The sequence below is a fragment of the Pagrus major genome, chromosome 13, assembly GCF_040436345.1.
Source record: "Pagrus major chromosome 13, Pma_NU_1.0".
NCBI classification, from domain to species: Eukaryota; Metazoa; Chordata; class Actinopteri; order Spariformes; family Sparidae; genus Pagrus; species Pagrus major.
Genome location: NC_133227.1, coordinates 17,424,940 through 17,438,350, shown reverse-complemented (window position 1 = coordinate 17,438,350; position 13,411 = coordinate 17,424,940). Strand labels below are relative to the sequence as shown.

Here is a 13,411-nt window from a genome sequence, read left to right as displayed (position 1 = left end):
GGCATGCATGGCTTCCAATGGCTCTGGGTCACTAGTGTTTATTGATTATATGACAGAAGACGGAAGCAGCCGCATGAATTCTGAAGTCTATAGGAACATTCTGTCTGCTCACATTCAGCCAAATTCAGCAAAGTTGATTGGACGGTGCTTCACAGTACAGATGGACAATGCTTAAGACAAAACTAAAGGCAGAAAGACCTGCAAACAAACAACAACTGAAGACAGCTGCAGTCAAGGCCTGGCAAAGCAACACAAAAGAGGAAACCCACATTGTTCATCTTTTATTTGCTTTTTGTCTTTGTCTAAGGCCAAACCTCTGTGATGCATGAATGTCCATATAAATGAGCAGCATTTTTGTTTTTGTCTAGATCATTACAACCCCTTTCTTGACTCAAGCTTTTCCCTGGCATCTGATCTTGATACTGCTGCACAGATAGAGACTTTGCTCTTTCATGGTCTTTCACTACTCTATTTTTTTCTGGTCTTGTATCTTCATAATCTTCTCCCTTCTTCTTTCTCCTTGTCTTTCTGTCTGGTTTTTCGCCTGTCTGCTGTTGTTGCTGTGTGTCAGACTCCTTCTGTGGGCCAAGCCCTTACAACACCACTCCTCTCTTCCAGTCTGAGCCCCCTGCTGTAGCTGGTCTATTCAGAGGTAGGTACACCAAGGTTGATCAAGGTGTTACCTGTCCCATTCAAAAATCGAACTTAATACACCAGATGTGCTGATCCAAAATAAAGTAAAAAAGTGTTGCTCAAACTTTTTACACTTTGTACCACCTACGAAAACATTTGGCTCTGTAGGTACCACCTTTATGACCAACGTTACAGTACAGTTTTGTAGACCTATTGAACTTACTGTTTTGAGCTCTTTCCTGCTTTCCTAATATTATCAGGTTCTATAAACGCTTCAGTGGTGCAGCTTAAGTGGCCACAAGCACTCGTGCTCAGTTCACTGTCATCACTTCAGTTTCAAAATATTCTCCTCCTGCTCCACTTCTTGTCCTGATAATTCCCATATGGAGCCACATTTGTAGTGTGTTTGAACACTTATGGGTGAAAACATAACCTCCTTGGCGGAGGTAATGGAAACAAACTGCAGTATACAGTACTTATTCATGAAAGACGAAATATGTAGAAGGTAAGTAGAGGGAAATTGAGTACAATAATTAAAACCCTCCACTACCCCAAATATCACTAGATGTGACTTTAGCTTAGAGCTTACCTGACTGATATATTGGTTAGCCGATATTATCGACCGATAATGGCCTATCACATATATATCTGTATCGGTGTATATGTTGCCTGATATGCGCCGACATGTAAATTGTCTTTTTACAGATTATAATGCAGAAAAAGATGCTTGAGATAATTTTAATTATGAAATTCTCAGTGGAGTTTACTGTTTCAGTGCATTGGTGACAAGGAAATAGAAAATTATCCTGAGGCATCAAACCTGTGTTGAGACTGTGTTGGGCTTATATAGAAAATGGGTGTTTTGCCCTCTAATAAATGAAAGTTTCCTTGAATGGTAAAGGCTACTGTACACTGTATGTGGTACGGTCAGCCCTAACCAGTGGTCTTAAATAGAACAAAAGTATCCCGCTACTGAATTACTGCAGTGGTCAGGATGGGTGCCCTAATGACAGTCTTTTTGTGGTAAGAATAGTTTAGATAGTTTAGTTTAGAAAGTTTAGAATTGAACACTGTTGTATCTGCAAGGTCTAGTCAACAACTGTATAAGAGCATGATAAAATGGTGTGCTTAGACATGAGAGAGAGACAGTGACATGACATCACCAGACTTCTTTATACACTAAATACACAACTACATCGTTGTTTTTAAGGTGAAGTAGCTTGGTCTGGTACAAAGCATCTAGCATTGTCAAATATATTTAGACTGAAAAACATGTGGCTTGCAAGTATGTTGTTCTGTTGTGGCATCAATATCTTGATCCTGACAGTTTTCTCTTTGCCTCACCAGGGTTTACAGCCTCCCCGGCACCCCAGCAGCCACAGAACTCTAGAGGCCTTAACGTTGATTTTGACTCAGTATTTGGAAACAACACCAATGCCAACAACCTGGATTCTACAGGTAAGTGTTGAACTCCTCCACACTCTGACATTTTCTCTTCCCATTGCTCTTTGAGATCTAGCACAGATTGCACATTCATGGGATCACATGGGATTCATAGATTTGTTTGTGGGTGGGTGTGGTTTATGTGGACTATGAATAAGAAATGCTCTGATTGTAATATTCTTAGCCGATTTACGAATTTCTAAAAGTGTGACCTGCCGCTTATGATTAAGGCTGATTACGTTTTGTTTTTTTTTCCTAATAACCATTATTGACAGCATATGCAATTTGTATGTTCATAATGAAACGCTGTCTATCAAATAGGCCTAACTCTTACATTTTCTCAAAAATTGCACCAGGTTACAGGACTGTCTCTCACTCCCATTTAAACAAGTCTTAAAATAAAGTGCTCTATAACTGGACAGAGCTTTTTGTACAACAAACATTAAACTGAAAAAGGATTGCACTATACCCCACTTTATCGAACATTTCAAAGCTATGAAAGTAAACTAAACTAAAGTATGAAATATGTTTATTGGGTTTTTCAAGGGCAGGGAGCATGTACATTGCTATAACAAGCCTCTGTGAGAAACAGAGTCAAAGTGAGATGATGTCCAGTTTAAAAAAAGCACAAATATAAAGAACTCTATACAGAGAAAATGGAACAAGATGTAAATACAAGGAGAAATAAAATAAATGATAGTAATAAAGTAGTATACATAGCTTGAATAATAGAAATTATTCTGAACAAAAAGGCAACACAAAAAAAACAACGAAGAAAGAGAGAAACAAAAATTAAAAAAAAAAAATAAAAGCACTGACATTGGCAACTACAGTTATATGAATGTGAAATACCATAAGTAGGACCTTATCGCATACTATCAAGGACATGAGATCTACAGGTCAAACGATCGCTACTGGGTTGCCGACCATGTATTGAGAAGCGGTTTCCAGATTTTGAAGAAAACATTTTCCTTGTTGGTAAGGCTATAACGAAGGCGCTCCATATGAATTACATTTCCAAGCTCCCTCAGCCATTGGTGGAATGTTGGCTAGACTCAGATTTCCATTGTTGTAGAATAAGGCATTTAGCTAGTAGAGTGCAGAATGAGATGGCCTGAGCAATGCGGTTGTCTATGGCAGGGTTCACAGATAGCCCAAATATGGCAAGAAGAGGGTCTGGTACTATTATTATATTATAGGACTTTAATATATAGTCAAATATGAGAGCCCAGAAGGAGTGTAGGCTGGGGCATAGCCACGGCTGGAACATAGCCACAGCTGGTGGGCATGTGTACCTGTGTCCTGTTTGCACTTATCAGGGGAAATGTCAGGATATATAGTATTGAGCCTTGATTGGGTATAGTAAAGTCTATGTACAATCTTGAATTGTATGAGCCAGTGTCTGACATTTATGGAACTGTTGTGTATGTTATTTAGAATTGCCTTCCATGTATCATCTGTGATTTCGGCAATCCAGCTCTTCTTCCGAGCCTTCCTAAATTTAGCATCGGACAATACAGAATGGGCCTGTAGGGATGAATATAGAAATGAGATGTATCCCTTGCCGTTAAAATCGTGGTGAACAATGCTGTCAAGTACAGTATGTGCCAGCTTGGTTTCATAGTGTGGTAAGTGGGTCCTCATGTAGCTTCTTATTTGGAGGTACAGTTGCATGAAAAAGTTTGGGCACCCCTGACAATTTTCATTATTTTCATTTATAAATCATTGGGTTTTTGGATGAGCAATTTCATTTTGATCTGTCAAATAACTGAATGACACAGTAATATTTCAGTAGTGAAATGAGGTTTATTGGATTAACAGAAAATGTGCAATATGCATCAAAACAAAATTAGACGGGAGAATAAATTTGGGCACCCCAACAGAAAAATCACATCAATATTTAGTAGAGCCTCCTTTTGCAAAAATAACAGCCTCTAGACGCTTCCTATAGCCTCTAATGAGTGTCTGGATTCTGGATGAAGGTATTTTGGACCATTCCTCCTTACAAAACATCTCCAGTTCAGTTAGGTTTGATGGTTGCCGAGCATGGACAGCCCGATTCAAATCATCCCACAGATTTTCAATGATATTCAGGTCTGGGGACTGGGATGGCCATTCCAGAACATTGTACTTGTTCCTCTGCATGAATGCCTGAGTAGATTTTGAGCAGTGTTTTGGGTCGTTGTCTTGTTGAAATATCTAGCCCCGGTGTAACTTAAACTTTGTGACTGATTCTTGAACATTATTCTCAAGAATCTGCTGATATTGAGTGGAATCCATGCGACCCTCAACTTTAAGAAGATTCCCAGTACCGGCACTGGCCACACAGCCCCACACCAAATTTCACTGTGGATAGCAAGTGTTTTTCTTGGAATGCTTTGTTCCTTCGCCACCATGCATAATGCCCTTTGTTATGACCAAATAACTCAATCTTTGTTTCATCAGTCCACAGCACCTTATTCCAAAATGAAGCTGGCTTGTCCAAATGTGCTTTTGCATACCTCAGGCGACTCTGTTTGTGGCGTGTGTGCAGAAAAGGCTTCTTCTGTATCACTCTCCCCTACAGCTTGACACCATCTGCAGCAAGATGATGTTGTAGGTCTTTGGAGGTGGTCTGTGGGTTGTCTTTGGAGGTGGTCTGTGGGTTGTCTTTGACCGTTCTCACCATCCTTCGCCTTTGCCTCTCCTATATTTTTCTTGGCCTGCCACTTCTGGCCTTAACAAGAACTGTGCCTGTGGTCTTCCATTTCCTCACTATGTTCCTCACAGTGGAAACTGTGGAAAAAGCTGAAATCTTTGAGATAGCTTTTTGTAGCCTTCCCCTAAACCATAATGTTGAACAATCTTTGTTTTCAGGTCATTTGAGAGTTGTTTTGAGGCCCCCATGTTGTAGTCAAAGAGAAGAACAACTTGCAATTGGCCACCTTAAATACCTTTTCTCATGATTAGATGCACCTGTCTATGAAGTTCAAGGCTTAATGAGCTCACCAAACCAATTTTGTGTTCCAATTAATCAGTGCTAAGTAGTTACAGGTATTCAAATCAAACAAAATGACAAGGGTGCCCAAATTTTTGCACAGCCTATTTTTTACATTTTTTTAATTTTTTTAAATTTTTTTACTGATTTAATTTAATAAAACTTAATATTGCTACACTAAAAATCTTTGTTTTGAAAATACCCCAGTACTCAGCTTTTATTAGAAGATGAATGGCATGCCACTGTGATCATTTTCTGTGAAGACAGAGTAAATTATTATGCAGCCTCAGAGGGGTGCCTAAACTTTTTCATACCACTGTATCTAAAAAAATGTGATGATGGTATGTTGTGGGACTGTTGCAGTTGTTGGAAGAATGCAAGTTTCCCCTTGGTGTACAAATCTCCAATTTTGACAATGTTCTTGTCCTTCCATATAGAGAAAATGGGATCATCTAAACCTGGAATGAAGGCATGATTTTTGCAAATAGGGCTATCTAGGTAGACTTTGGGGAGATTTAGGAAAGATTGAATTTGCCTCCATGTTCTCAAGGTATTTAGGATGACAGGATTCGTTATGTATGTTGGGAGTTCAGCCTTGGCGGGATTGTTCAAAAGCGCGGGAAGAGACGTACTTCCACAGGCTGCCTGTTCAATCTGGAGCCAAGAAGGTTTGAGATTAGAGTGGGGTCCGTCGTTAGACTTTTGCGCCACAGGGACAGAACTCACAAGTTTGCTGCCCAGTAATAGAGTTGAAAACGAGGGAGGCCAAACCCTCCTCTTAATTTGTCCTTGCATAGATGCTTCTTTGATATTCTCGCTATCTTGTTGTTCCAGATAAATGAGGAGATGATGGATTCCAGTTTCTTGAAGTAGTATAGGGGAATATAGACCAGTAGGCATTCCTATAGGCATGTATAGGAATCTAGGGAGAGTAACCATTTTTAGGGCATTAATGCAACCAACTAGGGAGATTGGTAATGTATCCCAGAATTCAATGTTATGGCGTAATTGTTGGATCTTACTTTCCCAGTTGGAATTTAAAGCAACACTAGGTAGTTTGGACTCATTACTACCCCCAGCTGGTTGAGAAGCGCAATTATCTGTTACCAGTGTCGTAAATACTGTTGCTGTATGAGCATCCCTGGGGAAAATGAATACACAGAGCTGGCAAATCACGAAATCGTCTGAAAAAACCTCACTCGAGTGCCAACAACAAGCTAGATTCAGAGATAGCAGTTGGTAGTCTGTTAGCATATAGGCTACACAGCACATTAGCATGCTAGAATTATTCTCATACCGAGTTGGTTATAGTGATCGCACCACCTAAGTTACTTCCAAAACACGATGCTTGGGCGTGAATGCGTTTAGTAACGTCTGAAAATATAACTATGTTTTCGGGAGTTTTCGGGAGCGCGACCCCCCTCAGGCTGCAGAGACGTCACCATTCATCCTATTAACTGTTTTTCTACCACTTAACTGAGTTTAGAAACGTTATTTTAAGGTCGAAAAACTACCTAGTGTTGCTTCAAGAGATCTCCATATTTTCGCGTAGCAATAATACCTAAGCTCTTGATTTGATTGTGTACAGTCTTGAAGGGCATTGTGTGTAGAAACTCTAGATCTACCTTATCCGACAATGGAAGCAATTCACTTTTGTCCCAATTAATAGTGTATCCCGAGGGGCTGCTGAATTTTTCAAATAAGCATAACAGAGGGGGAAAGGGTCACCTCGGGGCGCGGTAAATACAATGTCATGTCATCCACAAAAAGCGACAGGTGGTGTTTTGTCTCATGTATTTGAATGGGTTTATAATCTGGGTCTGCTCTTATTTGGCTGGCAAGCACTTCAATGCATAAATTAAATAAATGTGGGGAGCTGGAGCAGCCTTGCCGGACACCTCTCTGTTGGTCAAATGGCTGCGATGTCTTACCATTGGTGATAATGGAGGCTTGGGGTTGAGTATAGATGATGTGTGTGTGTATGTGTATATATGTGTCTACACAGTCTGTTGGACAGCACTTTACTCAGGATCTTCATTTCCATTTGGAGCACGGATATGGAACGGCACGGTTATAGAAAGACATATTTAGAGGGTCCCTGTCTTTTTTCAGTATAACAGCTATGTTAGCCTGGTAGAGTGTGTTCGGCAGTTTAGAGGTTTCTTTTGAATGCTTCAACATCCGTAGAAGTAAGGGGCTGATTTTTGACAAGTATGATTTATAGAATTCAATGTTAAACCCGTCTGGCCCAGGGGCTCTGTTATTTGGGAATTGCATAGTAGCAGATGTGATCTCTTCTAGGGTTATCTCGGCCTCTAGAGCCCGTACTGCGTCAGTATCCAGTGTTGGGAAGCTGCAATTTTGCTAGAAATTCATTGAGACTTGACAGAACATTTAGATTTATATAAGTCTTGGTAGAATTTAACAAAGCATTTGTTATATCACCTGGGGACGTTATTAATTTGCCATTATTGTCTTATTTATTTATATTATATATATATTTATATATTATTGTGTTATTTTATGGATGGCGTGGGACGCTTGTCTTGTCTAGCTAAAAGGCTATGTGGCTTGTCCCCAAATTCAGAGTATTTCTGTTGTGTTTTGCAGAGCATGGAGCCAACACATTTTGTTAATATGGTGTTATGTTCAAATTTCAACTTGCTGATTGCTTCCAGAGTTGCATCAGAGGGGTTTGCTTTATAAGAGTTTTCAAGGTTTTCTAAGTCCCGATTTATTTCTCTAAGCTGATTATTATCTTTTTTCTTTTTATTGGCTACAAATGATATTATGTGGCCTCTTATAAGTGCCTTCAGTGACTCCCATAGGACTGAATCATTGACCTCACTGTTGTCATTTTCAGAAATGAAGTGGGAGACGTGTTTGTCTAGGTAATTTTTAAATTTCGTATCTTTTAGCAGCATTGCATCAAATCGCCATTGACCATTTTTTAATGTTTGTTCACCTAACTTTAACCTCACCGACAGTGGGGCGTGGTCAGATATTAAAATGGGGTGGTACATACTGAGCTATTGATATCAGTTTTGAATCCAGCAGAAAGTAGTCTATTCAAGAATATGCTTTGTGGACTGGGGAGAAAAAAGAGTAGTCTCTGTCGATCGAATGTGAGAGCCTCCATATGTCTACTAAATTCAAGCTTTCCATTAGTGTTTTTAAGCGAATGCTTGAGTTTGATTTTTGATGCGTTTCTGCAAATTGTTTATCCAGGAGAGGATCCATTATACAATTAAAATCTCCGCCAATCACAACATTATCAGACAAGTTTGGTATGCTGTTGAAAACCTTTTGAAAAAAGAGTGGGCTGTGGAAGTTGGGGCCTTATACATTTACAAGTGTAATCGGAATAGAGTTTAAGGAGCCAGATACAATTAGAAACCTCCCCCCTCAGGGTCAGCGACAGTGGGTGAATGGATAAAGGGGACATTTTTCCTGAACAATATTGCCACTCCTCTTGCTTTGGCATTTAAGTTAGCCTGGTATATCTGGTCTATCCAGTTGACCTTCAATGTGTTTTTAAATTTATGTCTGACATGGGTTTCTTGAAGAAATAGTATGTCTGCTGACAAAGATTTCAAATGTGAAAAAACTTTAGCACGTTTCATTATATGACCCAAACATCTCACATTCCAGCTCACCATCTTATATCCCTCCCACTGTGCATTAGTTGTTGGTGTCTTATGTGGTATCATCAAACACGTATAAAAGGTATGGGTTGCCAAGAAAAAAAAAAAAAATTAAGGAAAAGAACAAAAAACGTAGAAGACCTAACAGCCCCAGCATAACTGGGTAACTACCCCAAACGTAGTACCCTCCCTTAATAACAAGCTTAGGGTGACTAGGTTACACAGGGAACTAAGGAGACCAGTTCTGGCCAAACATAGCTCCACATGACAGTATAACATTAAATGGCAACACAGTTATCTTTAATTTTCAGCCCCAGAAATTATTCTTAATCAAGATTTAACAACCCTAACCCTAACCCTAACCCAGGCATCTGGTGCTGAAGTGGCAGGACATTGACGTCCTTGAGGCTGTCAGCAAGGCATTAGGACCTCTCCTGGAATTCACAGATGCCCTCTCCTCAGAGAATTATGTCACAGTGTCATGCCTGAAGCCTATTCTTCACCTTTTCAGCAGTGAGCTTCTGCAGGAGAAGGATGAAGATTCAGATCTCACCAAGACCATAAAAACGTCAGTACTGGACTATATGATGACCAACATCAGCGATCAGCGGAACTGATCAACACAGCATCATTTCTTGATCCACGCTTTCGCACACAGCACCTGAGTCAGGAAGAGATCCTGGTCATCAAAGCCAGAATGGTCACAGAGGGAGAATCTGTGTCTGCCATGCCAAGTGACCCTGCTGCTGCTACCTCTGAAACATCACATCAATCTGCTGAAAAAGGCCAGGATCAAGAAACGGAGGACAAACATCACAAGAAGAAACAGAGGAAGAGTCTTGGAAGCTTTTTCAAACAAGCAGCTGCTGCTGAGGTCTCCATCACCATCAGTGTTTCTTACACTGAGAAAATTGAGGCCGAATTAAGCAGTTACTTACTTGGCCAACTGGCAGACAGTGAGAGCAATCCACTTACATGGTGGAAAGTACATGAGGAGAATTTCCCTGTGATTGGTCGTTTAGCGAAGAAGTACCTGTGCATCACTGCAACAAGTACAGCCTCAGAGAGGGTCTTCAGTGCTGGAGGGAATGTGGTAACCTGTCAGCGGTCTCTTCTGAAACCAGCCACAGTTAATATGCTAGTCTTTCTGACCAAAAATCTCAAGGTGTGAACTATGTCCTCTTTTTGAAAGAAGTACATACATACAGATATTCCTGTCAGCCTCGTTCTCCACATTCTTGTACACCAGAGTATTTGTGTTATATTTGTTTTTTTGTTTGTTTTTTAATTTATCATGTTGTCATTTGCACTATTTTGTAACGCAACAGAAGAAATGGTTGTTGCATTTTGTTATAACATTTGTCCATTATATGTTTGAGTGAAGTGTTGTGTATGTGAAAACTTAGTACTAGTATTTGTGGCATGTTCCAGCCACTGGTAATTTCTACATGCATATTTTTTCATCAGTCGTCACTGATTGGATTTCATTTTCAGTGAACTTTTATTTATTTGTCTTGTTTCTTAATTTATCAGATTGTATTTGCAGTTGCACTACTTTGTGATTTTTATAAGCTAAGTTATTTTTGCTGTTTGCACTGTTTTTTTACTGCCTGTGTGCCAAAAAGTTTTAATACATTTTTAATAAATAATAGATTCTGTTCTCACATTTCAGACTTGTTTGGTGTCACTCACTACATTTTTGCAGTACAGGTGTACTACTTGAACTTAATTGATGTAGTTTAGTAGCCTTTATTATTATTTTGGTGATAGTCAAAAAGATTAGGCTGAATTGGTGTTTATTTATCGTCATTTTTATCGTTACCGTGATAAATACCAGAAATTATCGGGATACATTTTTTAGTCCATATCGCTCATCCCTATCGAACATATTATTACCGTACTTGGCCTGTACGGTATGGAGTAGGATGTAGATCGTTGTACCAGTCCTGAGACACACAGGCGCAGGCTAATCCTGGCGAAGAGACTCGCGGTGGAAAGCAAGGAAGCGTTTGCCGTCAGCTGGGTCGGAGAATGTGCGGGAAGAGCCGTCTACTGTCATCCTGAAGCAGGCAGGATGAAGAAAGCCTAGCGGATTTTAGCCGCCTTACATTTCTCCTCGAATTTCATTGGCGCATAGTCTTTTGAGTTAGGTCTGGAAAAAAGATCTTTTTGTTGTTGTAGTGGATGGGATGGTTCTCAATGGCCAGCCTTAGGATGAAGTCCCGGGATGGTGGGTGGTGAAGCCTGGCGATGAATGGTCTTGGGGGTGCGCCGCCGGCCGGCTTGGCAGCGAGAGACCGGTGAGCGCGGTCGACTTTGAGCTCCGTTTTGAAGTGCTCCTTCCCTAATATAGCTGGTATCAGCTCAGCAATAAATTCAGTAGCTCTTCCGTTCTCAGCGCCCTCTTGAATCCCGACGATTCTGATGTTTTGATGTCTGGACCTGGATTCTAGGTCTTCCAACTTTGCTTTCATATATTTGTTGTCCGTCTTAAGAGCGCTGCAGAGTGACTCCAGTGCATCGATGCGGCTGTTGTGGTTATTGACACCAGATTCAAGCGTCAGGAGCTCTTGTATTTGGCTTGATAGACTGACAAATTTGTCCTCCAGGTTTTTATTCAGATTACTGATTGCGAAAAGCAGGTCAGATGGCCACGGCTCTTTTGACATTGAAAGCGTGCAGGCCGAATCCCCCGCTGTAGCATTAGCTTTGTGGCTTCTAGCTAGTTCACCAGACTTTTCTTCGGTCGACCACAAGCCTGAGGTTGGGTCCTTTTGCGCAGTCTTCTTAGTTGCAGGTTTAGGAGCCATGGTGTAGAGATTTAGCTCGGAAAGTGTGGGAAAAAATTTGTTTTAGTTCGGTTATTACCGGAGCTATCTATAAACACGTCTACTCCATTGCGTGTCTAGCCACGCCCCCTCAAAGCTATTTTATTGAGGGACCTGTATAAAATGGTCTAATTGAATTTAAGTTCCCCGGATAAGTATTTCTGCAGTGTATACTGGTATATCTGGGACTCTTATTGTGAAAGGTAAAAACAGAAGGAATAGGTCTCTAGTGCACTGCAGTTAAAAGTTTGATACCCCAGTTCAGAGAAGGTAGCCTCTGTGTTTTATTTTGCATGCATAATCCTCAACCCCAATGTTAAACCAAAGGAAAAACCAATGCAACAGATTTATCTAACAACACACCTTGTCATCAACTGTCACCGACCAGTCGCTGGTCATGGGCTGGTCATACCTAAAACCAGCCAGTTGTTCTAAACATATCCAAAACCATGCATTCATGTCTCATAAAAAAGTGATTGTCTTTTTTTTGTTTATTGATTTATAAATTTTAAACAAACACAACATATAACATCCCCCCCCAACAATCTACAATAAGATTAAGAAAAAAAACTAAAACTAAAAAAATAACAATAGTAATAATAACAGGAAGAAAAATAAACAAAGTTTATCATTGTACTAATAAAATAATAATGATCAGTTCAGTTTAAAAAAAGTGGCTGTCTTTAATATGACAAAAGGCTAATCTTTATGACAGTGGTTCTTTTGACATGAGGACAAACAAATGAGGCATACAACACGAAACTTACAGAGCCCAAAATGCACGTTTATACTTTATAATCAGCCTACTTTTTCAATCTGTTTTAACCCATAGAAAAGATGGTGTAGTAGAAGAAAGTGTTCCCATTATCTTAGTTAGAATATCTGTATTACAATATCGTATTTACCAGCCAATCATAGGATTTTTAGATTTCCTATTTGTATTTTGTTTACTTGTTTGTTTGTATCTTTTTAATTGTCAAATATTTTCAATTCATGATCAACTATATTATCTATATTTACTGTATTTTTCACATCTTACATGTTATCCAAGGTTTACATATTTGGATAACCTGACATTGACTAATGTTAATGTGCATTCTTAAATTAAACCTGTGTTTTTTAAAATATTAATAGCCATTTTTATCCGTGCATTTTTAGGCCACTGTATGCACAAGAAGCCTGGTTCTCCTTTACAATAATTTATTACATATTTACAGTCGGGAAGGCAAACTCATTTAAATATATGATAATTAAGATCAGTGTATATGATTGAATAACAGCATTAGAATGTGCCAGAAGCCACCAAATTGGGACTCATATGGCCAAAATATTTTTGCGGGGGGCAGACCCCCTTAACTGGCTACTTTTTTTCCACTGGCTGGCTGTTCCATGTCCTTATGGAAAGCAAAATTTATGATTACGTTTTAATCTGTACATGTGGACAAAAAATCACTCATAAGACCAGCATTCTAGTAGATTTGACTTCTATGTTGCTATACCAATGTATCAGCATTAATTTTGGAAAGAATAAAATGATGTTTCTAACTACATATAGTACCTTGAATCTTTTACACCCACACTTGGTCCTATGCTGATCACAATCTCACAGCATTTTTTTTTCTCTTTTCTATTGTCCTGGGGTTGAACACACTCCGTGGGGCCTTGGCTTTTTGCATGCCATATGCATGACTGGGTGAGTTGACTGGACATACACTCTTCTCTCACAGTCTTGGCTTGATGAGTATTTTTCTGTGAGCCCTGCTTCCTGCCTCATCCACGCTCAACATCTTCTCTCTGTCCATGTGTGTGCATTTTATGTACTGCTGTGTGTCTGTCTCTGTGTGATGCTGTGTTATTGTCGGTTGTATTGCATCTTTACATGTTCT

At 39.7% G+C, this 13,411-nt stretch overlaps 1 protein-coding gene across 14 annotated transcripts in view; it reads left to right on the top strand.

Moving 5' to 3' along the window:
- The window catches only part of picalma (phosphatidylinositol binding clathrin assembly protein a), a 75,618-nt gene that overhangs the window by 55,516 nt on the left and 6,691 nt on the right, over window positions 1–13,411 (top strand). For 6 of the 14 annotated variants that reach the window (XM_073479139.1, XM_073479137.1, XM_073479144.1 and 3 more), the window contains exons 14-15: window positions 572–652; window positions 1,981–2,091. In XM_073479139.1, the coding sequence (XP_073335240.1) occupies window positions 572–652; window positions 1,981–2,091 (192 nt within the window). Of the gene's footprint in view, window positions 1–571; window positions 653–1,980; window positions 2,092–9,208; window positions 13,216–13,411 lie in introns of those variants that run through there. The other 8 variants (XM_073479146.1, XM_073479142.1, XM_073479145.1 and 5 more) reach the window with 3 other exon arrangements.